General features: G+C 44.0%; 1 protein-coding gene across 1 annotated transcript in view; it reads left to right on the plus strand.

The window, feature by feature from the left end:
- The first annotated feature begins 1,888 nt into the window (after window positions 1-1,888).
- Window positions 1,889-27,372, plus strand: part of BAIAP2L1 (BAR/IMD domain containing adaptor protein 2 like 1) — a 99,083-nt gene continuing 73,599 nt past the window's right edge. Inside the window, exons 1-2 of the mRNA XM_038763952.1 lie at window positions 1,889-2,047; window positions 24,982-25,057. Coding sequence (XP_038619880.1) covers window positions 1,997-2,047; window positions 24,982-25,057 — 127 coding nt within the window. The 5' untranslated portion in view covers window positions 1,889-1,996. The remainder of the gene's footprint in view (window positions 2,048-24,981; window positions 25,058-27,372) is intronic.

A 27,372-nucleotide genomic window follows, 5' to 3' on the forward strand; every position in this document is an offset into this window, starting at 1 on the left:
TAAAAAAAAATGACAATGAATGAAAGAATCATCATCATCATTATTATTATTACAAGAAGACAACAGAGTTGGTTGACACGATTCCTGCCCACATGGGGTTTACAGTGTATGGGACTCTTCCTCTCTCATTCATTCATTCATTCATTCATTCGTATTTATTGAGCGCTTACTGTGTGCAGAGCACTATACTAAGCGCTTGGGAAGTAATATAATAATAATAATAATGATGATGGCATCTATTAAGCGCTTACTATGTGCAAAGCACTGTTCTAAGCACTAGGGGAGGTTACAAGGTAATCAGGTTGCCCCACGGGGGGCTCACAGTCTTAATCCCCATTTTACATATGAAGTAATATAATAATAATAATAATGATAGCATCTATTAAGCGCTTACTATGTGAAAAGCACTGTTCTAAGCACTAGGGGAGGTTACAAGGTAATCAGGTTGCCCCACGGGGGCTCAGAGTCCTAATCCCCATTTTACAGATGAAGTACAAGTTGGCAATGTATAGAGACAGTCCCTACTCAACAACGGGCTCACAGTCTAGAAGGGGAAGACAGACAACAAAACAAAACATGTAGACAGGTGTCAAAATCGTAAGAACAAATAGAATTAAAGCTAGATGCACATCATTAACAAAATAAACAGAATAGTAAATAAGTACAAGTAAAATAAATAGAGTAATAAATCTGCCCAGATATATACAAGCAGCGTGACTCAGTGGAAAGAGCAAGGGCTTTGGAGTCAATTAATCAATCGTATTTGTTGAGCGCTTACTGTGTGCAGAGCACTGTACTAAGCGCTTGGGAAGTACAAGTCGGCAACACATAGAGACAGTCCCTACCCAACAGCGGGCTCACAGTCTAGAAGGGGGAGACAAAGAACAAAACCAAACACATTAACAAAATAAAAAAAATAGAATAGATATGTAGAAGATAAATAAATAAATAAATAGAGTAATAAATATGTACAAACATATATACAGGTGCTGTGGGGAAGGGAAGGAGGTAAGATGGTGGGGATGGAGAGGGGGACGAGGAAGGAAGGGGCTCAGTCTGGGAAGGCCTCCTGGAGGAGGTGAGCTCTCAGTAGGGCCTTGAAGGGAGGAAGAGGTCAAGGGTTCAAATCCCGGCTCCGCCACTTGTCAGCCGTGTGACTTTGGGCAAGTCACTTAACTTCTCTGGGCCTCAGTTCCCTCATCTGTAAAATGGGGATTAAGACTGTGAGCCCCACTTGGGACAACTTGATCACCTTGAATCCTCCACAGCGCTCAGAACAGTGCTTTGCCCCTTCCTTCCTCTCCCCCTCGTCCCCCTCTCCACCCCCCATCTTACCTCCTTCCCTTCCCCACAGCACCTGTATATATGTATATATGTTTGTACATATTTATTACTCTATTTATTTATTTATTTTACTTGTCCATATCTATTCTATGCATTTTATTTTGTTAGTACGTTTGGTTTTGTTCTCTGTCTCCCCCTTCTAGACTGCGAGCCCACTGTTGGGTGGGGACTGTCTCTCTATGTGGCCAACTTGGACTTCCAAAGCGCTTAGTCCAGTGCCCTGCACACAGTAAGCACTCAATAAATACGATTGATGATGATGATAAATGCCATTATTATTATTATACAAGTGCTGTGGGGAGGAGGAGAGGGAAAAGGGGGCTCAGGCTGGGAAGGCCGCTTGGAGGAGGTGAGCTCCCTCCTGCCCCAGGGCGACCGAGGGGGGCTTCCAGTCGACCAGGCCCTGCCCAGCCCAGGGTGGGCACCGCCCCCTGCCCCTGCTCCTCCCCAGGAGGGCCGGGCACCGCCCCCTGCCCCTGCCCGGGCGGCTCCGCCCTCGCCAGTCCTTGCGGGCGGCGGTGGGCAGAGGGTGCGGGTTGGAGTTTGACAGTTTGGGGGGGAAGTGGGAGCAGGGTCCCGGGGTCCAGAGACCCCCAGACCCCCGACCCCCCGACCGACCAGCCCAGGAGGAGCCTACTACTGCGGGGGCACCATGTCGCGGGGGCCCGAGGAGGTGAACAAACTCACCGAAAACACCTACCGGGTACGGACTGGGCCTCCAGGGATGGACGGAGGGAGGGAGGGACCCAAGGGCGGCCAACACTCCGGGCCGGGGAAGGATAATAATAATAATAATAAATAGTAATAATGGTGGTATTTGCTGAGCGCTTATTATACGCCCTGTTCTAAGCGCTGGGGGAGATCCAAGGCCATCAGCTGGTCCCCCTTCGCGCGGCTCAGTGGAAAGAGCCCGGGCTTTGGAGTCGGAGGTCATGGGTTCAAATCCCGCCTCTGCCCGTTGTCAGCCGGGTGACTTTGGGCGGGTCACTTAACTTCCCTGTGCCTCAGTTTCCTCATCTGTATGAACCCACGGTTGGGTAGGGACCGTCTCTAGATGTGGCCAACTTGTACTTCCCAAGCGCTTAGTACAGTGCTCTGCACACAGTAAGCCCTCCATAAGTGCGATTGAATGAATGAATAAAATGGGGGTGAAGACTGTGAGCCCCCCCCGTGGGACAACCTGATTGCCTTGTAACCTCCCCAGCGCTTGGAACAGTGCTTTGCACGTAGTAAGCGCTTAATAAATTCCATTATTCTTTTAGACTGTGAGCCCACTGTTGGGTAGGGACTGTCTCTGTATGTTGCCAACTTGTACTTCCCAAGCGCTTAGTACAGTGCTTTGCACGTAGTAAGCGGTTAATAAATTCCATTATTCTTTTAGACTGTGAGCCCACTGTTGGGTAGGGACTGTCTCTATATGTTGCCAACTTGTACTTCCCAAGCGCTTAGTACAGTGCTCTGCACACAGTAAGCGCTCAATAAATACGATTGATTGATTGATCCCCATTTTACAGAGGCGGGAACTGAGGCCCAGAGAAGTCAAGTGAGTTGCCCAAAGTCACCCAGCTGCTAAGTTGCCGGAGCCGGGATAAATAATGGTGGTATTTGTTCATTCATTCAATCGTATTTATTGAGTGCTTACTGTGTGCAGAGCACTGTACTAAGCGCTTGGGAAGTATAAGTTGGCAACATACAGAGACGGTCCCTACCCAACAGTGGGCTCACAGTCTAGAAGGGGGAGACAGACAACAAAACAAAAGATTAACACGTTGCCCCCCGTAGGGCTCCCAGTCTTCATCCCCATTCTACAGAGGCGGGAACTGAGGCCCAGAGAAGTCAAGGGAGTTGCCCAAAGTCACCCAGCTACTAAGTGGCGGAGCCGGGATTAATAATGGTGGTATTTGTTCATTCATTCATTCAATCGTATTTATTGAGCGCTCACTTTGTGCAGAGCACTGTACTAAGCGCTTGGGAAGTACAAGTTGGCAACATATAGAGACGGTCCCTACCCAACAACGGGCTCACAGTCTAGAAGGGGGAGACAGACAACAAAACAATATATTAACAAAATAAATAAAATAGTAAGTACGTACAAGTAAAATAAATAGAGTAATAAGTCTGTACAAAGGGGATGAAGACTGGGAGCCCCACGGGGGACAACCTGATCACCTTGTATCTCCCCCAACAATTAGTACGGTGCTTGGCACATAGTAAGCGCTTCTACTATTCTGGATTCTGGAAAATCCCCCTTTTCCAGATGAGGGAACTGAGGCCCAGAGAAGTGACTAGCCCAAAGTCACACAGCTGCTAAATGGTGGAGCCGGGATTCATAATGATGGTATTTTGTTAAGCGCTTACTATGTGTCAAGCACTGTTGTAAGCGCTGGGGAGGTTACAAAGCCATCAATCAATCAGTCGTATTTATTGAGCGCTTACTGTGTGCAGAGCACTGTACTAGGCGCTTGGGAAGTACAAGTTGGCAACATATAGAGACAGTCCCTACCCAACACTGGGCTCACAGTCTAAAAGGGGGAGACAGAGAACAAAACCAAACATACTAACAAAATAAAATAAATAGAATAGCTATGTACAAGTAAAATAGAGTAATAAATATGTACAAACATATATATATAGTCCCCGTGAGACTCAGTCTTCATCCCTCTTTTCCAGAGGAGGGAATTTAGGCCCAGAGAAGTCAAGTGAGTTGCCCAAAGTCCCACAGCTGCCAAGTGGCGGAGCCGGGATTAATAATGATGGTATTTTGTTAAGCGTTTACTATGTGCCAAGCACTGTCCCAAACTCGGGGAGGATACAAGGTGATCAGTTTGTCCCAAGCGGGGCTCCCAGTCACCACCCCCATTTTACAGAGGAGGGAACTGAGGTCCAGAGAAGTGAAGCGGCTTGCCCAAAGTGCCACAGCTGCTAAGTGGTGGAGGCGGGATTAGAACCCACGACCTCTGCCTCCCAAGCCCGGACTCTTGGCACTAAACCACGCTGTACGGGGGAGTTGGGTGGAGGGGGTTAAAGGCGGGGGCCGCGGGCCCGGGGCAGGGAGAGGGGAGAACGCCCATTCAGTCAATCCTATTTATTGAGCGTCTACTGTATACTGAGCGCCGTCCTGAGCTGTTGGGAGAGTGTAATAGACACCGAAAGGACACCTTCCCCACTGCCCCCGCGGAGAGGGGCAAGGAGAGGGCAGGAATGGGGGGCGACAAGGGGGGGACAGCGGTGAACACTTGGAGGGCCCCGGCGGAGCACCCCGGGGGGCCACTGGGGAGGATCCGGGGGGAACACTGGAGAGGAGCACGGGGGAGTACTGGGGAGGAGCCCCAGAGAAGCAGCATGTCTCAGTGGAAAGAGCCTGGGCTTTGGAGTCAGAGGTCACGGGTTCAAATCCCGATTCCAACAATTGTCAGCTGGGTGACTTTGGGTAAGTCAATTCAATCAACCAATCCTATTTATTGAGCACTTACTGTGTGCAGAGCACTGTACTAAGCGCTTGGGAAGTACAAGTTGGCAACATAGAGAGACAGTCCCTACCCAACAGCGGGCTCACAGTCTGAAAGGGGGAGACAGAGAACAAAACCAAACATACTAACACAATAAAATAGACTAGATATGTACAAGTAAAATAAATAAATGAATAAATAGAGTAATAAATATGTACAAACATATATACAGGTGCTGTGGGGAAGGGAAGGAGGTAAGATGGGGGGGTGGAGAGGGGGACTTCACTTCTCTGGGCCTCAGTTACCTCATCTGTAAAATTGGGATTAAGACTGTGAGCCCCAGCGGGACAACCTGATCGCCTTGCAACCTCCTCAGCGCTTAGAACAGTGCTTTGCACGTAGTAAGCGCTTAATAAATGCCATTATTATTATTATTAATATCCCTGGGGAGCACCCCAGCGGACCACTGGAGAAGATCCCCGAGGGAGAACACTGGGGAGGACTCCGGGGGAGCATTGGGGAGGATCCCGGCGAAGTCCCTCGGGGAGTACCATGGAAGGTCCCCGGAGGAGCACCCTAGGGGGCACAGGGGAGGGTCCCCGGAGGGGGACCCCGGGGGAGCATTTGGGAGGATCCCGGGGGAGTACTGGGGAGGATCCCAGAGAAGTTTTCGGGGGACCACTGGGTAGGATGTGAGCCCACTGTTGGGTAGGGACTGTCTCTATATGTTGCCAACTTGTACTTCCCAAGCGCTTAGAACAGTGCCCTGCACACAGTAAGCGCTCAATACGATTGATTGATTGATTAGGATCCCAGAGGAGCCCCACTGGGGAGCACCTCGGGGGAACATTGAGGGCACCACCCCGGGGGAGCACTGGGGAGGACCAGAGGTGGCGGGGGTGGGTTGGGCGTCCCTGGGCAGTTGGGCGTTCTCAGGTTTTCCTGGGACGTCATTTAGTACAGTCACCTTTTGTCTTCCCGGTGGGGAAACATTTCCTCCTCCTCCTCTCCCTCCTCCTGCTCCCTCGAGGCCCAAGCTTCGCCTTCCCCCTCCACCAGGGCGGGACGGAGGCGTTTGAAAGGCCGGCTGGGAGCCAGGGAACTTCTGGGTTCCCCAGGGCCCCCAACAAGGTTCTCTGGTGGTGGTGGTGGTGGGGATTTTTGACCCAATTTCGGGGTCCCTGCCCGAATTTTCCCCCCAAGCCCCGTCTCCTTCACTTAGGTTAGCCAGTAAGTGAGCAGACATGAACGGAGTTGAGGTAAATAGCAAGATTTATTGTCCCGAAAGGCAAATATTGACCAGGGTTAGGCCGGCCGTTTCCAGTAAGGAGTTCCTTCCACGTCGATGCTTATAACACCACTCTTTGATTTGAGGAACCGAAGATCAAAAATCGTAACAGAGTGGGAGAGGGATTTTGTTTGGAAGGAAGGAGGGATTCGGCGGGTTTTTTTTAATAAACCACGTCCAAGATTTTCACTGAGGAGGGGTTGTGTACTGTACCTTCCTTAGTTTTCAAAACTGACTTCTAAGCCCATAGTAACCAGTCCGTCTTAAATAGAAAATAGGTCCCAAGAATGTTAAAAAGAAAACTCCCATTAATTAGGAAGTCAGGTGAGAGCAATAACCCACCAACAATTCACTTAAATAAAAGCCTCTATTAAGACGCACTCAGTGTAAGTTTTCTTAAGGAGGCAGTTGGTCTGCTTCACAAAGTGTCTCGTGAAATCCCTTTTATTTTTTACCTTCTTTCTCTCCCACATTTGAGTAGGATTTGTCCGTCTTGGATATTGGGTAGTCATTCCCGAGGTTTCTTTTCCCCAGGTGGTGAGCATTTGTTTCTCTCATGGAATTCACTTACATATATGTAAATTGAATGTATGAGATTCCCAGAAACACAAACTGGCTTTGGATTAGTGACTTGCTCTGAAATTAGATACTCCATAAATTTAAGTATGTATGAACGAATTCTAGTTGAAATCAGATATACATTTATAGAATACAAAACAACTTTTGTTTTCATTCAGGTTCCCCCTTAATTTTTTAGTATCCACTGACTGACATTTAACCTTTTACAAATACCAGTGTTAAAGCCTGGTTCAGTGACTCTGCAGCCCCTTTAATCTTCAGAAATTGTTTGTCTAGGATCTTGCATATCTTAACCAACTCCAGAAATAGGGAGAGTTTAAAGTTTTATCAGTAGGCAACCTTAAATAATGTAGCAAACTGTAAAGAGTTTCATAATGCTCCCAGTGAATTCCAAAAGAAAAATGTTTCCTTCACCCATATGTAAAATGTCAATAAATATTAAGTTTTTTAAATTTCAGTTTTGACCCTCTCTTTTCCATTACTTTTATGGTGTATTAAGCATTTTTGTTTTGAAATACAAGCTTTTTAGGAAGCAGAGCTCGTATAAAAAGAACATTAACTGAATGTAGGGCCATATTTAAATTCACTGACTGACAAAATTCCTTTACTTCATACTGAATTTAATTTATTACTACATTTTTAGACCCACCAGGAAATCATATTTATTAAGCACTTACTGTGTGTAGAGCACTACCTTGAGCTTGGAAGAGTGCAATATAACAGAATTAGACACATTCCCTGCCCACAATGAGTTTACAGTCTAGAGGGGGAGATGATCATTAATATAAGGCCTGGAGTATTCATATTTTAGATAAAATATTTTCCACAGGTTGGTGGAACCAACCAAGTATTACAGCACTTGTAATAATGTTCAGGTTTGTCAGGGAGTGAACGTTACAGATCTTTCCGGTTTAGAGGTAGGAAGCAGTGAGTTCTCAGTTTTGTGACTCGATGGCGAATTTATTAGGTATGTCAAGGAAAATCTGTACTTAGGTGTGTGGTTTGCATGAAGTATCCCTTCATTCTAGAAAGTTCTTCTGATGGCTTTATCACTCTGGCAATTCAGTGAGTTCTAAGCAGTTGTAAAAAGCAAAAATATATACTGCTACTTTCTGGGAGGAAATTGCCCCCCACCTGTTTTCAAAATAGAAGAATCACTGGACTTCACAAATGTCATGTCCCTGCAGTTTTTACAGTCTTGAAGGCAAATTATGATTGAACTGGGAATTGAGATGTTGAGGGAGAAACTGCAAGCCTTTTCTTACCATTCCTGTTTTTTACTCTCAGTAGTGACCTAGTGTAAGAAGGTATGCTTTTAAGTGAATTGTGGTGCGTCTAGTGCTGACTGAAAATATTGGCATGTGACTCAGCTGAAAAATTAGAACAAAAGAAAAAAAGGAAAGATTTTAGTCTTTACAGAAATGAGAAATGACGTTTTGGAGACACAATTTGAATCCTCATACAAGTAGAATCACCAAACCCCAATTTCATTTTTGTATATTGGAAAAATTGAGAATTTTAGTAAGTTTCTAAACATCATTTGTTTTAATACTTTATCCTTAACTAGTATTCACAAATAAACTACTTGTGTAAGGGAACATTTAAGATACAATGCAATGATGTTTTGCTATAAAATATAAAGTTAAGATTGAATGGATGGATTTGTTTTGGTAATTGTGTATGCCTACCACTATTGTATGTTTTGGTCACAGATTGGAGGCTTGGAACTCTGCCATCAGACCCTGAAACTGGTTCAGCTGACCGGTTACTTAGAGCTGGAGTCTGATTATTACAATTCCGTTTTGGGTTTTTTTGTTTTGTTTTTAATTAAGCTTATTCCTACATTCTGGCACTCTCCTATATATTTGTAATACAAAACACCACCCATCCAGGTGCACTTTCAAAAGCTGGCTCCAGGAGGAATGTGTGGTGGACAGAAAGGAAGGTGTTCATTTCTTTAAATTGGAGAATACTCAAATTTCTTTTAGGATCTTATGGTTTAGAAAATAGGATTAAAATGTTCTTTCTTGACCTCTTTACCTGCAAAGCGATTCCTTGCTTCCCATGTGTCAGACTGAATGAATGTGTCAGATGGACTTTAATATTAACTGATGTGTAATTTTCTAATATGTACACTCATACAGATGATTTAAGGGGGACTGTTTGCACATGTTGACTCAGAAATTCTTGTTCAGTGGTTTTAAAATAAAGGGAAACGAATACAGTATACCCAGCAAAGTGTTCCGTATTTAAAATCGACAAACAAGCCAGTTCAAGTGTGTTTTTTGATCAGTTAAAGTTGATGGCGTGTCCTCGGTGTGCCCTCATAGGCTCTGTGTTTTGTGTGCTTTTTGATGAGCACATGATGCAGTGGCACATTTAGAGTGACGAGCTTGAGGTAGGGAAACCCTTAATTAAAAGTAGCCACAATGTTCCTCAAAGCTACAGAAGTGTTGAGGAAGTCTTGTAATTTGTGGGTGCAATATCACCCAGCTTCCTTATTTCTTGGTGATGTGCCACATCTACACACACACTGTGAGACGTTGGTAAAAGGCCAGGATTGCCATTTTCCCCATATAGGGCCAGAGCAGTTTCTCAGTTGTTCCCCACCCTGTTTCTTGAGTGCCTCAAGTATTCACTGAACCTGTGATGGACTACTGGGTGTACACTTTCAAGTACTCTACAGTTAGAGTTGCTGCAGTTACCTGGAGAGGGGTGAGAGACTAAAGGTGGACACTCTCAAAATAGTGCTGGCTTCTTAACCATTGAATATATAGATAGATATAATTTATTCTGCTATTTAATGTGATAGTAACAATATAGGGAGAAAATTATCAGGAACATACATACGTGGAATTTTACCATCAGCACCATCATCTTCAAAACAAAGGACACCTCTCCTATATATATAATAATAATAATAATAATAATAATAATAGCATTTAAGTGTTTACTATGTGCAAAACACTGTTCTAAGTGCTGGGGAGGTTACAAGGTGATCAGGTTGTCCCATGGGGGGCTCACAGTCTTAATCCTCATTTTACAGATGAGGTAACTGAAGCACAGAGAAGTGAAGTGACTTGCCCAAAGTCACACAGCTGACAATTGTTGGAGCTGGGATTTGAAGCCATGACCTCTGACTCCAAAGCCCATGCTGTTTCCACTGAGACACGCTGCTTCTCTATAATAATACCAATTATGGTATTTGTTAAGCGCTTACTATGTGCCAAGCACTGTTCTAAACACTGGGGTAGACACATGGTTGTGGGTTCTAATCCCAGGTCTGCCACTTGTCAGCTATGTGACTTTGGGCAAGTCACTTCTCTGTGTCTCAGTTCTCATCTGTAATAATAATAATAATAATAATAATAATAATAATAATGGCATTTATTAAGAACTTACTATGTGCAAAGCACTGTTCTAAGCACTGGGGAGGTTACAAGGTGATCAGGTTGCCCCACAGGGGGCTCACAGTCAATCCCCATTTTACACATGAGGTAACTGAGACACAGAGAAGTTAAGTGACTTGCCCAAAGTCACACAGCTGACAATTGATGGAGCCAGGATTTGAACCCATGACTACTGACTCCAAAGCCTGTGCTTTTTTCCAGTGAGCCACGCTGCTTCTGTAAAATGGGGATTAAGACTGTGAGCCCCACATGGGACAAACTGATCACCTTGTATCCACCCCAGAGCTTAGAATAGGGCTTTGCACATAGTAAGCGCTTAACAAATGCCATTATTATTATTATGGTAATCAGGCTATCCCACGAGGGGCTCACAGTCTTATTCCCCATTTTACAGATGAGGTAACTGAGGCACAGAGAAGTTAAGTAGCTTGCCCAGTCACACAGCACTCCAGTGGCAGAGCAGGGATTAGAACCCACATCCTCTGATTCCCAAGCCTGTGCTCTTTCCACTGAACCATGTGTGTGGGACTATAAATTCTTCTGTGTCTTAGGGGGAGTGAATAACCCAACAGATTTTGCTCTTGTGATTGAGGTTTTCTTCATGCTTTGTGTGGATCATCAGCTAGGATGCTGATTGGTTTACTGATATGATTGATTGATTACAGATGGCCTTTATCCCAAGCCACCTATAATTTGTTCCCTGCAGCTCTGTCTCTGAAAAGAGCTAGTCTCTGAAGAAAGTGTGGTGAGAGACCCTGATGGAAATTGTCCTTCCTTCTTCCAGTGGCGGGTGAAACTCAAATCTCTGTGGTGGCAAAGACTCCTACTTCACTCCAATCAATCAATCAATCAATCGTATTTATTGAGCACTTACTGTGTGCAGAGCACTGTACTAAGCGCTTGGGAAGTACAAGTTGGCAACATATAGAGACAGTCCCTACCCAACAGTGGGCTAACAGTCTAGAAGGGGGAGACAGAGAACAAAACCAGACATATTAACAAAATAAAATAAATAGAATAGATATGTACAAGTAAAATAAATAAATAGAGTAATAAATATGTACAAACATATGTACATATATACAGGTGCTGTGGGGAAGGGAAGGAGGTAAGATGGGGGGATAGAGGGGGGAGGAGGGGGAGAGGAAGGAAGGGGCTCAGTCTGGGAAGGCCTCCTGGAGTAGGTGAGCTCTCAGTAGGGCCTTGAAGGGAGGAAGAGAGCTAGACTTGGCGGATGGGCAGAGGGAGGGCATTCCAGGCCAGGGGGATGATGTGGGGCTGGGGTCCACGGCGGGACAGGTGAGAACGAGGGACGTTGAGGAGATTAGCGGCAGAGGAGCGGAGGGTGCAGGCTGGGCTGGAGAAGGAGAGAAGGGAGGTGAGGTAGGAGGGGGCGAGGTGATGGACAGCCTTGAAGCCCAGGGTGAGGAGTTTCTGCCTGATGCGTAGGTTGATTGGTAGCCACTGGAGATTTTTGAGGAGGGGAGTAACATGCCCAGAGCGTTTCTGGACAAAGACAATCCAGGCAGCAGCATGAAGTGTGGATTGAAGTGGGGAGAGACACGAGGATGGGAGATCAGAGAGAAGGCTGATGCAGTAGTCCAGATGGGATAGGATGAGAGCTTGAACGAGCAGGGTAGCGGTTTGGATGGAGAGGAAAGGGCGGATCTTGGCAATGTTGCGGAGCTGAGACCGGCAGGTTTTGGTGACGGCTTGGATGTGAGGGGTGAATGAGAGAGCGGAGTCAAGGATGACACCAAGGTTGCAGGCTTGTGAGACGGGAAGGATGGTAGTGCCGTCAACAATGATGGGAAAGTCAGGGAGAGGGCAGGGTTTGGGAGGGAAGACAAGGAGTTCAGTCTTGGACATGTTGAATTTTAGGTGGCAGGCAGACATCCAGATGGAGATGTCCTGAAGGCAGGAGGAGATGTGAGCCTGGAGGAAGGGGGAGAGAGCAGGGGCAGAGATGTAGATTTGGGTGTCATCAGCGTAGAGATGATAGTTGAAGCCGTGGGAGCAAATGAGGTCACCAAGGGAGTGAGTGTAGATCGAGAACAGAAGGGGACCAAGAGCTGAACCTTGGGGAACCCCCGCAGTAAGGGGATGGGAGGGGGAGGAGGAGCCTGCAAAAGAGACTGAGAATGAACGACCGGAGAGATAAGAGGAGAACCAGGAGAGGACAGAGTCTGTGAAGCCAAGGTCAGATAGCGTGTTGAGGAGAAGGGGGTGGTCCACAGTGTCGAAGGCAGCTGAGAGGTCGAGGAGGATTAGGATAGAGTAGGAGCCGTTGGATTTGGCAAGCAGGAGGTCATTGGTGACCTTTGAGAGGGCAGTTTTGGTGGAATGTAGGGGATGGAAACCAGACTGGAGGGGGTCGAGGAGAGAGTTGTTGTTGAGGAATTCGAGACAGCGCGTGTAGACAACTCGTTCAAGGAGTTTGGGAAGGAATGGTAGGAGGGAGATGGGGCGATAACTAGAAGGTGAGGTGGGGTCAAGAGAGGGTTTTTTTTAGGATGGGAGAGATATGGGCATGTTTGAAGGCAGAGGGGAAGGAACCAGTGGAGAGTGAGCGGTTGAAGATGGAAGTTAAGGAGGGACGGAGCGAGAGGTTTCATGAGATGAGAGGGAATGGGGTCAGAAGCACAGGTGGCCGGAGTAGCACATGAGAGGAGGGAGGAGAGCTCCTCTGAGGATACCGCTGGGAAGGATGGGAGAGTAGCAGAGAGTGTTGAGAGCCGGGGGGTTGGAGAAGGGCGGGGGAGTGACTTTGGGGAGGTCGGACCTGATGGATTTAATTTTGTTAATGAAGTAGGAGGCCAGATCGTTGGGGGTGAGGGAAGGAGGAGGGGGAGGAACCGGGGGCTTGAGAAGGAAGTTGAATGTACGGAAGAGCTGATGGGGATGATGGGCATGGGTGTCAATAAGGGAGGAGAAATATTTTGTCTGGCAGAGGAGAGGGCTGAATTAAGGCAGGAAAGGATAAACTTGAAGTGAACGAGGTTGGCATGGTGTTTAGACTTTCGCCAGCAGCATTCGGCAGCTCGAGCATAAGAGCGAAGGAGGCGGACAGTGGCAGTGATCCAGGGCTGTGGGTTAGTGGTACAAGAGCGGAGAAGGGAAAGGGGAATGAGTGAGTCTAGCTGAGTAGAAAGGGTAGAGTTGAGAGCAGTAATCTGATCATCAAGACTGGGTAGAGAGGAGAGGGAGGCGAGGTGGGGTGTGAGGCGCTCAGGAAGATGGATGGGGTCAAGAGAGCAGAGATCTCTGTGAGGGAGTAATATGGATTTACAGGGGAAAGGAGTGTGAGTGAGGAGGCAGGTGAGAAAATTATGATCAGAGAGAGGGATTTCAGAGTTGGTGAGGGTGGACACAGTGCAGCAGTAGGAGATGATGAGGTCGAGGGTATGACCAAGTTGGTGAGTGGGTGGGGTGGGGTGGAGCAAGAGGTTGGCAGCGTCAAGGAGAGATAGAAGGCGGGCAGCAGAGGAATCATCAGGGCAGAACCTATGAGATCTTTTACTTGCTAGCATAGAACCTGAAGGAAAGGAAAAATATGTGATTGCCCCATTTTTCTACTGTTACTCTTTAATTTGGGATCTGTTGTGTCTGAAATCAAGGAAGGCTTCTAGTACTCTAACATCCAAGTGCCAGCTATTTATTTGAATTCTCTATTTACTTATTTTTCCATGTCAATTTTTGAAGATGACTACTTCCAAAAAGTGTGCTTGAGTAAGGATCATTGAGATAATTTGGAATTTAGAAAAAGATAAGGCTTGTAGGATTTGGAACCATTCTTGCGCCACTTAGCCACTTGATAAATGTGTGAACGGAGGGATTTGAAGGACTAATAAATAGTCCTTTCCTTAAAGTAGGAGATCTAAATGCAGATATGTTCACCAGTATTTCTCCAAGCCTGTCAAAATATAATTTATTATGGACTAACCATCATGGTGTTCCTTTTCTTTAATGTCCTTTGCCTCCCTGGCTCTGCCAGGGAGAAGTTTTTTTGAACTTTCTCTTTCCTTTTGCACACTCCCCACTTGTTTTTGCTCAACATTCTTTTTTTTTTATAATGCCTGCCTCTGAAATTAAAAAAAATATTGTTCTGGTACTTGTTGAGCACTTGCCGTCTGCCGAGCACTGTATTATGTGCTAGGATAGATACAAGATAATCATGTTGGACACAGTCCTCGTTTTATGTGGCATACCCAGCCTTAATTAGGAGGGTGTAGATTTAATCAATCAGTCAGTGGTATTTATTGAGCACTTACTATGTGTAGAGCACTGTACTAAATGCTTGGGAGAGTACAATGCAATGGAATTAGCAGACACATACCCTGCCCATAATGAGTTTACAGACTAGATGGGGAGACAGACTATGTGAGTAAATAACTAATTTATAATATATAATTTAAAGATACATACATAAGTGCTGTAGGGTTGGGGTGAATATCAAATGTCCAAAGGTCACGGATCCAAGTGTATAGATGAAACAGAAGGGAGAGTGAGTCCAGGAAAAAGAGGCTTAATAGGGGAAGACCTCTTGGAGGAGTTGCGACCTTTAATAATGCTTTGGAGGTGGAGAGAGTGGTGATCTGGTGGATATGGAGGGGAAGGGAGTTCCAGGTAAGGGAGAGGACATGGGAAAGGGGTCAGCAGGGAGATAGACAAGATTGGGTCACAGTGAGTAAGCTGGCACTGGATTGGAATGTGCAGGCTGGGCTCAAGGAGGAGATCAGGGAGGTGAGGTAGGATGGGTAGAGATGATTAAAAAGGAAACGTTTAATTCAAGCCATAGCACTGAGACCATGGAGAAGCATAATCAAGAGATCTGGGTTCTAATCCTACCTCCTGCTGTGTGACCATAGGCAAGTCTCTCTTTGTGCCCCAGTTACCTTACTGGTAAAATTAGGATTCAGTATTCAACACCCTTTCTCCCTCCCCATTAGACTGTGAATCCCATGTGGGACAGGGACTGTGTCTGATCTGCTTGTATGGTATGTATCCCTGCCTAGCTATAGTAATAATAGTAATTATTATTATCGTCAAACCTGCTGGGTAAAAATTGATTCCCTGAAGAACCGTAGTTCTAGCAGTTGAACAGAGAAACAGGGAAGGTGATGCAGCTATACATTGTATTCTCCCAAGTGCGTAGTACAGTGCTCTGCAGACAGTAAGTGCTCAGTAAATATGATTGAATGAATTAAGCTAACCAGGTGGGCCCCTTGAGAGCCGCTGACCTTAGGGAGGAAAGGAAAGGGGAAGAAGAAGTTTCCCAGCCGTTTTTCTTCTCACTAAGTCACTTCTCTCCTAGCACTAGATAGATAGACGGTTGGGGAAGAAAAGCTGGTTTAAACAGAGAGCTAACCAGAAAGGAGCTATTCCTCAAGGAACTCAGAGCCAAGAACCACAGAGAGACATATAGGAGCTCATTGGTTTCCAGCCCTCTGTTCCCACTACTGCAGTGTGGCTTAATGGATAGAGCATCGACCTGGGTGTCAGAAGGACCTGAGTTTTAATTCCGGCTCCAACAATTCTCTGCTCTGTGACATTGGGCAAGTGACTTCACTTCTCTGGGCCTCAGGTACCACCTACAAAATGGGGATTGGGGCTGTGAGCCCCATGCGGGACAGGGACTGTGTCCAACCTGATATGCTTTTATTCACCACAGTGCTTAGTACAGTGCCTGGCACATAGTAATTAAGTGCTTAACAAATCCCATAATAATAATTATTATTATTATTTCTGTGCCTGCCCTGTGCTACAGCAGGTGGGAAAGCGAGTTAAAAACACGAGGACTGGGCCCAGAGGGGAGAGGTACAGCTCCAGCCTAGAAATCCAGAGGCCTCTTCAGCCATTTGGAGCTTTATAAGGGAGTTTGGGAACTGGTTTTCCCTATCACACATCTTAATGGACATGGTTTAGTTTTTTTGTTTTTTTCCAAAAAAAAGGTGCATTTCCATTTCTCTTTTGAAAACTTGTTCTCCCTTCTTGGATTTTGATTTTTAAAATTATGGCAGGTACCTGATGAAGTAACGCAGTTAATTGAACCTCCGGTTGAATTGTAAAAAGCAGTCTTTGACCTTCATTTAGAATCCTCTTGGATTTTAGCTCTGAAACCTGCCCAATATGAAGTTTTTGAAAATATTGCAGAATCCAGCTAGGCTTGTTGAAAAGAAATATCAATGTCTCTTAGTTTGACTCAGTGTACATTTTCAAAATATAAGTCTCTTACTAGAGATGACCACCTCATTATATAGGTAGCAAGAATAATTAGTCGATATGGGAGGTAAAAGGAGCAGCCAGCTGAATGTAAGACCTGAAGCCATAGGGAAAATACATTTTGTTTAGCTAGGTGTTCCTGCCTGCCAAGCCATTGTTTTGGAAAGGTGTGTCATGAAATGAAAAACAAGTAATAAATTCAAAGGAAAGAACCTCTCCTGCAAGGGCCTCGATTGTTTCAAAGCCTAAAACTGCCAAACGGGTGATATGAATTGAAGACTTTTTAAATGGAACAAAGACTATGATTTCGTATGGTGAGAAACTTTTTTCACATACCAGTTTTCACTCAATAGAATACTTTGTGGAATAACCCTAGTGTATTTCCTTCAGACTTCGACTGATAGGCTATTTTTGCCTCCTTAAAATTCATTACAAAAATAGGCAGTTATGACTCTTGAATGAGGGGATTGGTGCCGTGGGAGTAAAGACGTTAGTGTTTTGGCGGAGAGCACAGTCATTTCCCTGCCTTGTGGAATCAAATGGAGGTCAGAAGTGAAACCTAAATGGCAGCAATGGTTCTTGCTCCGTATTGGCAGGCTGTGGCTTACTGGTCTGCCCCTGGAACTCAAGGATGCTCTCTGATAACAAACCTGAGGACCCTCTTGTCATCAGAGGAGCTTGTCATGGACTGTGTGTCGCACCTGTATCCTTTCTTCCAGTACATACAGCCGTGATCTGCACACCATAAGCATCATCTTTAGCATTTCAATCATTATTTTATGAAGAAATATTAAGCAGGATTTGTCTGGGTATACCTCCAATTCATTTTGTAATTTTAACAGCAAAATTAAACTAATCAGACGCATTGAAGTGGGAAGACATTTCAGGATCTGTGCCATCCTCCAGTTATTTGGTGAGGACATAGCAATATCTCCTAAAACCTAAACAAGAAAAGTCAGCCAAGTTGTACATGTTTTTCTGCCAATGGGAAGAACAGTCATCATCGATAGTATTAATTATGGGCTTACTATGTGCCGAGCACTGTACTAAGCTCTTGGGATAGTAAAGTACAACAGAGTTGGCAGACATAATCCCTGCCAACAAAAAACTTACAGTCTAGTGGGGATGTGGGGCCATGTTGGCACATAACTCTCTATATGTAACAGTGAGGAAGGGGGCTCTAGTCATCTAAGCTCCATACCCCCCCTTTTAGACTGTGAGCCCACTGTTGGGTAGGGACTGTCTCTGTATGTTGCCAACTTGTACTTCCCAAGCGCTTAGTACAGTGCTCGGCACACAGTAAGCGCTCAATAAGTACAATTGATTGACAGGTGGTAGATGTGATTGGGCTCACATCTGGCTATAGTTCTCAGACTTCTTCTTGTACTGTGCCCTGTTTCTTTCTTTTTTAATGGGATTTATAAGCCCTTACTATGTGCCTGGCATTCATTCAAGTGTATTTATTGAGCGCTTACTCTGTGCAGAGCACTGTACTAAGCGCTTGGGAAGCACAAGTTGGCAACATGTAAAGATGGTCCTTACCAAAAATGGGCTCACAGTCTAGAAGGGGGAGACAGACAACAAAACAAAACATGTAGGCAGGCATTGTAGATAGATGCATGATAATTAGGTTGGATACTGTCCATGTCCCACATGGGGCTCCCAGTCTGAACCCCCATTTCACAGATGAGGTAACTGAGGCACAGAGAAGTTAAGGGACCTGCCCAAGGACACAGCAAAAAGTGGTGGAGCTGGGATTAGAACCCAGGTCCTTCTGACTTCTAGGCCTGTGCTCTGTCCATTAGGCCACACTGCTTTCTTTCTCATCTTTCCCTCCTTTTTCCTCTGCTGGTTCAGGTTTCTCATCACCTTTAATCAGCACTGTTTCTTTACTTATCTGGAAAGATCTCCCTATACTACATCTTATGGATTCTCCCCTTCCTATCCACCTAATCACCTGCCACCTTGGTCCAAGAAATGACCATAACAAAATTGCTATAGCATCAGCCTTCTCACTTGTCTCCCTGCTTCCAACTTATGCTATACAATGTTGCATGGATCATCTTCTTGAAGTGTCACTCAGCCCACACCTTTCTTCTCAGAATCTTCCACTGACTTTTCACGTCCCTCCACCTCAAACAAAAACTCACAATTGACATCAAGACTCTGCACCAACTCACCCCATTCTTATCTATCAGTTCTCTCTGCCCATTTTCCCCAGCTTACTCCCTTTGTCCCACCCAAGCTAAGCTTGTTAACTGTTTCTTGCTCTTGAATCTCCCATCTCCAACTCCTCACTCACACAGCTTTCCTGGTTTGTTCATTCATTCATTCATTCAATCGTATTTATTGAGCACTTACTGTGTGCAGAGCACTGCTGAGCGCTTGGAAAGTACAGTTCAGCAACAGAAAGAGACAGCCTCTACCCAACAACGGGCTCACAGTCTAGAACGGAAAGACAGAGAACAAAACAAAGCAAGTAAACAGGTGTCAATATCATCAAAATAGATCAATAGAATTATAGATATATACACATCATTAATAAAATAAATATAGTAATAAATATGTACAAATATACACAAGTGCTGTGGGGAGGGGAAGGGGGTAGGGGTCTTAGAAGGTCCCTCCCCACCTAAATCTGAAGGACCACACTACCTGCACGTTCAAAGTCCTCCTGAAATCTCTGCTTTTTACCATCCCAAGGTGTACACACCCACCAATGATCTCTAGCACTTAGGAACTTTATACTCGCCCTCAGCTCTTTTGTATAAATGCTTATTCAATTCTGGTGTTTATTTTGATAACTCTATATGCAAATATTTTTACATCTGTTTTCCCCATTAGAAAATAGAGTAGCAGCTTTCTGGCCAAGTAAAGAGTCACTTCTTATTGTTCTTCCCAGCGTTTAGTACAGGGCCGCCCAGTGGGCTCTTCATTATCCTTGCAACTACTCTGGCCCCCTCCTAATCCTGCCTAAACTGACCTGTTCTCTGATTGCCTTGATCAGGACTCTTTCTTTCGTTGCCTGGCAAGATCATGCTAGGGAACGTATCAATCAGTAGTATTTTTCAAGCACGGACTATGTGCACAGCACTGTACTAAGTGCTTGGGAGAGCGTTACAGAACAGACTTAGCAGACAGGTACCCTGACCACAAAGGGCTTACAGTCTGGAGGAGAGTTACACATTCCCAACAGTGAGAATCAGAATTATCTACTATATTCAGTGAAGTTCAGTGAGGCGTAAGACTGTTCATTGGTCTTAGAACTACAAGTTCTTGGGGACCACAAAGGGCTTACAGTCTGGAGGAGAGTTACACATTCCCAACAGTGAGAATCAGAATTATCTACTATATTCAGTGAAGTTCAGTGAGGCGTAAGACTGTTCATTGGTCTTAGAACTACAAGTTCTGGGGGACCACAAAGGGCTTACAGTCTGGAGGAGAGTTACACATTCCCAACAGTGAGAATCAGAATTATCTACTATATTCAGTGAAGTTCAGTGAGGCATAAGACTGTTCATTGGTCTTAGAACTACAAGTTCTGGGGGAAATCTAGTCCAAGCGCCTTAATAGTCCCATGCTGCTCCAGGGAGGTCCAGTCTGTTCTGCACAGGCTGAGGGACAGGGAGACTTCAGGCTGATTACAGCGGAACTTCTGACCGAACAAACATCAGGCCACTCTCAGGGATCTGCTTTGGCCCAAGTGCTGGGGTAGATAAAGGTTAATCATTCTCTGTGGTCTCCTGAGCCATAGCTAGCCCCCTTCTCACTTCCTAAGCAAATCTTCTAATGACCTCATGACTCTCCCATTGCTGACCCATATCTTTACCCCTGCTTGGAACTCCCTCCCCACTTTAAACCACCAGCCACTTTCCTCTTCCCCTTGAAAGTTCTCCTAAAAAGTTAACTCCACCAAGAGACACTTCCTGATTAATCTCCCACCTTCCAGATCATGCCACACCTTATTTGCCATTTTAAGATGTGTGTACATCTCTTAAAGGTTCTCAATTTGTTAGCTTCTTTATCATTTGTAACTACATCTCTCTTTTCCTGTTGTGTGTTAAGGGCTTATCTTATCCAATAGATTGTAAACACCTAGAAGCCAGGGACTGGATCTTTTATTCCTACTGTATGTTTCAAAGTGCCTGGTACAAGGATCTGCATACAGTAGGTGATCAGTAAATAACTTCAATGGTATTTTATGTGGGGAGAAAAAAGAACGATAACAAAAGAATGATGTTATAGGAAAGCATCTGTGGATGGAAGAAACATTTAGGAAAAGCATTGATGTCACCCTTTAGAGCCTATCAGTAGATAGCAGCAAAGCAACGGAGAGCAGAGGGTTATTAATGTAATTAATGAAGGTGCGGGCAGCTGTTCTATTAACACACACTTGATTTATCTAATCGGCTCAGGGCTATAGTATCTGTAGAGCTTTCAAATAAGTGAATTGGAGCGGAAGATTAGTAAATATAACTGGCCTGTGAATGCCATAAGAGTGTAAAATACAATATTCCTTAAAGTGATAAAATATAGTATTAAAATCTTATTGATGTATTTTTCATAGGGATGTAAATAGCTACCTCAAAAAGAATGAAAATTTTTAATTACTCTTGTTTTATGTATACATATTTTCAAAAAAATGATCTAAATAATGAAAGATCATTAGTAGCCACAGTAATACATGGAAGGGAACATAGAAGATGGAACCATAAATTCTGGTGCATCAGGAAACATCCATCAAATACCTTTCAACCCTCTGAGAGATTGTCAAGTGCATAAAAAAGATGACACAGGAATAACCCATTATACTCTTCCAAAAAAAAAAAAAAGATTTTCTCCCATGCCTTTGTCCAGACAGAATGACCTTGTTGGATTTTAAATAGAAAATTCACTGTAGCCTGAAGTCCATTTTTGCTTAACTTCTGATGCTCTGGATGAGAAGATATGATTTTTTTGTTGTGAATTTTAGTTCTTTAGGATATTTCCAATTTACCGCTAAAATTAAAACATACATAACATTTGAAATTATCTTTGGCTTACTTTTTGTAATTACAGTGCTAAAATTAAGGGATTTTCCACTAGTCAAATAACTTATGCACAAATCTTTACTCTCCTACTACTCTAACAAACTTGCCACGTGAAATTGAGAGAGCAGCTTTTCAGATAAATGAAATTCCGATTTTAATTTCACCTTCGAAGTAGATTCCAAACCGTACAAAAGCTCAGAGTGAGCCCCATGTATACCTGTAGGGACCTGCCCAGACAAATGTATCTTGAGCATAAAGGACAACCAGGGTTGGAAATAAGGCATACAGTTTAGAATTGGGATTGGTAAAAGAAGGAGGGCTGGTGCACCTCTTCCAGTTTGAGTTATCTTCAAGTGAATTCTTTTTGCATATTTTTCCCTCATGACTACAGGGGCCCCTTTCTGATGTGGGGGCCACTGGTCTGTAGTGGAAAGCTTTCTGTTCTGCGTCTATTGCCATGATGCCAGTTGTAACTTTAGAGTTGACTGCACAGTGAAATTCAAAATGATTGGAAATGCCAAGTCAGAAATGAGGCCGCTGTGATTTCTGAACATTTCTCCACTCAGTCCTGCAGTTGGAAAGGAGAAATGATGCACCTTTGAGCTGCCAAGTCAATCTTAAGTGAATTCTAACCCAAAACTCAGGCAGTAGTACTCTGGACCTCAGAGAGAATTGGTAGAAGACGCAGAAATGGGATCTAAATCTCTGAATTTTAATCAAGAACTCTGATTTATTGTCAACCTCTCTGTCACAGTTAAATATAGCTAAATCTCTCTGTTTATCTCAACATAAATGCTTCTATTTTGTTAAAAAAGAAATCCCCAGAAGAAATAAACAAAGCAGCCAAGAGCTGGGAGTACTTGCTCAAGGATTTCCTCTAGTTAAATAAATTAGATTAAATGCAATTTGGCAAGCCAAACCAAATCAGTATTTACTGACACCACCAGTAGAAAATGCCTTCTAGAGTCCTCCTTGTTAAATTAATTGATGCTTCATTTGGGCTAATTATAGAGTATTTAGCAACCTTAATGTTTGATTCTATCTATAAAGCTAATCTGATTATTTAAATGCAAAATGAAAATAAAAGCTACTCTAGGTGTGTCCACATAGGTTCTTGAGACATGGTACTAGGGGAGGAGAAATATTTGAACATTGGTGTATTCTCTGAAATCCTTCTTATCTAATTGAATAATCAGGAGTGTGGAGGTGGACTCAAAGCTGGTTTCAGGCCCTAGACCCTGAGGCAGGGAAAAATGTGCCACCCACTCCTATTCCACATGACATCATACCTCTGCCCACTTACTCTCATGTTCACACATTGCCCTCCATGCCCCAGTGGGAACATGACAAGCGGGGACAAGAGTGCAATTGGCACCTCACAAGCTACTATCACTCTACTCATGTCTTCCAACCAGGTTCTTGGTTCTGAAGTTTCAGGATTACCTCATCTGTAAAATTGGGATTAAGACTGAACCCCACTTGGGACAACCTGCTCACCTTGTATTCCCCCCACTGCTTAGAACAATGCTTTGCGCATAGTAAGCACTTAACAAATGCCATTATCACTTAGGAGAGTACAATACAACAATAAACCGACACATTCCTGCCCACAACGAATTTATAGTCTAGAAGGGGGGAGACAGATATCAGTACAAATAAATTATATGTCTGTACATAAGTGCCGTGGGGCTGGGAGGGGGGAAGAACAATGGGAGCAAGTCAGGTTGACCCAGAAAGGAGTGGGAGAAGAGGAAAAAGGAGCTTAGTCTGGGAAGGCCTCTTGGAGTAGATGTACCTTCAGTAAGGCTTTGAAGTGGAGAGAGCAATTGTTGGATTTTGTTCTGGTCAGGGAATGTGTCTAACAACTCTGTTGTACTCTTCCAAGTGCTTAGTTCAGTGTTCTGTACACAGTAAGCACTCAATAAATACCACTGATGATGATGAGTACTTGAACTCTGGAAGTAAATGCTAGTGATCAACCTGGAAAAATAATAAAATGTCATGTTGAGATACTTTTCAGGAAAAAGTCTTTGGCATGCAGATGACTAAAGATTTAATGTACATTTGCTGGAGGTGGCCAAAACCAGCCCGTGAGAACTTTTCAAACAAAAGTCATCATCAACGGCATTTAGTGAAAGCCCCTGGTGTTTAGGAGGCTGTACGTACCAGATGCTCAGGAATTGTAGCAGAAGTAAGAGTCATGGTCCCTGCTCTCCAACAGCTCAAAGTCTAAGTGGGAGGGAGTCATATAGTTGCTTAATCCACAGCATAGTGTAAAAGAATATATAAAGTTCATTCTCTAAAAATGCAAGCAGACAGATATGTAAACATAGTCACGTTAATAATAATAATTATGGTATTTAAGCAGTTGTGTCAAGCACTGTTCTAAGCACTGGGGTAGAGACCAGTTAAGCAGGTAGGACATGGTGCCTGCTCAACATGATGTTCACCAGTCTAACTACTAAAGTAATTGACAGGAATTTCCCCACAACAACTTTCTTGGAGGAAGTGAGGTGGATTCTCAGCCACCTGACTTGTACTGTTCCCAGCTGCTTCCCTCAGAACACCACTGTTAAACCAAGAGAACATAGCAACAACCCTTTTATAAGAATAACATCAGTCAGTCATCGCAAAGCACTGTAATAAGCTTTCATGAATACAACAGAAATAAACCCAGCAAATCTGTCCTCAAGGAACGTACAACCTAATGGAGGAGACAGACAAAACTGATCTGCAGCCAGTGGGAGAAGGAGGAAGAATGAGAATAAAAATAGGTGTTAATGAAGTTACAGAATAAATCATTGAATGTATATATTTATGTAACTGGTGAGGATGGATATAAATATTTATATACTAAGGGTGACTAAGGGCTAGGGGCTTCAGCAAGGAATTGGGAAAAGCTTTCTGGAGGAGGTGACATTTTGGGAAGGATTTGAGTTGTGGAGGATTGGTCTGGGGAATTGAAGGGAGCAACAGGTTGGGGGTTACTGCCTGAGCAAGGACTCAGGACAGTGGATAGTGTACACTGTAAGCTTGTTGTGGGCAGGGAATGTGACTGTTATTGTTATACTCTCCCAAGTGCTTAGTACAGAGCTCTGCATTCATTCAATCATATTTATTGAGCGCTTACTGTGTGCAGAGCACTGTAATAAGCGCTTGGATGCATCAAGTGCTCAACAAATACAATTGACTAGTGTGGTAATTAGAAAGTGAGCTGGGGAGTCAGGCGAAGAGCCAATATGAAACATTGCATGTGGCCTTCAGGCTTAAGGAAGGGAACTGGAGGAAAAACGGGGACACCCTCTCCCTGTGGTTGCCAGAGCTACTATGAGGCTCCTTGTAGGCCATCAATGATCTGCAGATCACAGTGTGAGGAACATTATGGTACCTGCTCAATTCAAGATAGGGTTTCTTTGACCTGTACTCCCTGCACTCTGATGAAAGAGGGTTGAATGGCAGGACTTTGCTCCATTTTCTGGAGATTGCATGGAGCACCTAAAGGTTTGGCAAACTGCTGGAGTGGCATATGAAGCAAAATATTTTTCTAATCAGCTCTCTCCTTTTATAATATCCATTTAAAAAATCTTACATAATAAATCCGAAAGTTCTTGTTTTTGCTTCATTTATAACATCTTTTGTATTTATTTTTTATTTTTTAGAATGTCATGGAACAGTTCAATCCAGGGCTACGGAATTTAATAAACCTAGGGAAAAATTATGAAAAGGCCGTTAATGGTAAGTCTCCCTATTTTCCAAATCTAGAATTATATATGAAGTTTTTCATATTGTAATGATTGTAATATTTAAATGCCAATCACTGTACTAAGCACTGGGACAAATCAGGTCGAACACAGTCCCCCTCCCACTTGGGATTCACAGTCTAATCTAAGTGGGAGGGAGAACAGATATTGAATCCCTATTTTACAATGAGGGAACTAAGGCACAGAGAAGGTAAGTGACTTGCCCAAGGTCACCCAGCAGGTAAGTGGCAGAGCTGGGATTAGGACCCAAACCTTTGACTCTATGCTCTTTCCACTAAGCCACACTTACGCAGGAGTCCCTTCGTAATCCCAGGGGATTGGCTAGAAAACCCCCCACAGGTGAGGTGAAATGGGCAATAGCTTCTGCACCTGATGAAACCTTCCTCTACTACACTAGAAAGTTTATTCTACCCCTTATGGTCATCCGGGCTTTCCCAGGGAATGGGAAGATAGGTAGCCAGGCATCAAAGACGTATTACAAACAAGTTTAATTTTTAGAACTACCAACCTGTCCTACATTAAGAAAATAATACTTTGAATTTGAAATGGAATATTGTGACCAATAATGTCATTCATTACATACCCAAATGAAACAGCACAAGTTTCGTACTATGGCTTGGCTTTAGATTTTTTGATCCAGGATTGTGTCATGTTTTTTGCCACCTCCTGGCCTGTTTCTACAGCTCTGGGAACCCACACTGTCTTCTTGGGACTCATTCATTTGCAGACCTTCTGAAATCCCTTCTCCTCCAGTAGGTTTTCCCAGATTAATTTTTCATCTCCTCATGTCGTGGCCTCCCCCAGGATTATAATCTTAATTTTTGCAATACTTTAGGTATTTTGGAATCACAGCCTCTCATTGCACATTGTTCATAGTCTAGTATTGCTCCTCCTATTTGTAAGTTATTTTGTGTCTTTCCCCCATTAGTTGATAATGGGCAGAGAACCTGTCTGCTAATTCTGTTGTGTTGTACTCTCCCAAGCACTTAGTTCAGTGCTCGGCACATAATAATCACTCAATAAGTACCACTGATTGATTGTCTTCTCCCTCTGTGGTAATCAGTCAGTGGTGGTTATTGAACACTTGCTGTGATCGGAGCGCTGTACTCTCCCAAGTATTTAGTCTAGTGCTTGGCACAATGTAGGCACTCAATAATACAATTGGTTGAGAGATAGGGAGTTCTAGGCTGAAGAAAGAGGGTGTGAGAGACAAGAACCATGCACAGGGAGTAGGTTATCTTGAGAGGAATGAAGAGTGTGAGTTGGGGAGCAGCTGGAGAAGAGTGGATAAGTAGGAATGCGAGGGTTGATGGAATGTCTTAAAGCCAGTGGTCAAGGAGGACCTGTTTGGAGAGGAGAATGAGTAACTACTGATGATCTCACAATGTAGTCAATTCTTAGCTGTGTTAGGGGAGCGTGTTCCTGTTCCCCTATTTAATAATAATGATAATGGTGGCATTTATTAAGCGCTTACTATGTGCAAAGCACTGTTTTAAGCACTGAGAGGCTACAAGGTGATCAGGTTGTCCTATGGGGGGCTCACAGTCTTAATCCCCGTTTTACAGGTGAGGTAACTGAGGCCCAGAGAAGTGACTTGCCCAAAGTCACATAGCTGAAAAGTGGCGGAGCCAGGATTTGAACCCATGACCTCTGACTCCAAAGCCCGTACACTTTCCACTGAGCCATGCTGCTTCTCTATTTGTACATTGTGCTTTGCCCAAATTGTAGGGATGCGTGAAATGTTATTTGTCAGCTCTGAATTTTTTCACCTCTCATTGTTTTTCACCAACTTCCCTACCTCCCACCTTTTAACTGTGGGAGTCCCTGAAGGCTCAGTTCTAGGTCTCCTTCTATTCCTCCATCTGTACCCTCTCCCTTGGAGAACTCATTCACTCGTGTAACTTCAACTACCATCTCAAAGTGGATAAGGTCCAGGTACAAAAGCGACTCAGAAGGGAATGGGAGAAGAGGAAATGAAGGCTCAGTCAGTCACGTAGTAAGTGGTTAACAAATAACATTTAAAAAAACTTGGTACAGTGCTTAGCACATAGTAAGTGCTTAACAAATACCAAAATAATAAGAGAAAGAAACAGAAATATTACTGGCAGTTTGGTGAACATAGCAACAGTGCAACAAAGAGGTATTCTGTGCAGAAGATATGGAAGGGGTTGTTCGCTTTATCACTTATCTGTAGCACTCTCGCTATTTATTTTTTTTAATTCAATAGCCCCAGTTTCAAAACCAAAGGACACTATATACACATATACATGGCCATTGAAAATTGATTTA

Source organism: Tachyglossus aculeatus, chromosome 21 (assembly GCF_015852505.1).
Source record: "Tachyglossus aculeatus isolate mTacAcu1 chromosome 21, mTacAcu1.pri, whole genome shotgun sequence".
NCBI classification, from domain to species: Eukaryota; Metazoa; Chordata; class Mammalia; order Monotremata; family Tachyglossidae; genus Tachyglossus; species Tachyglossus aculeatus.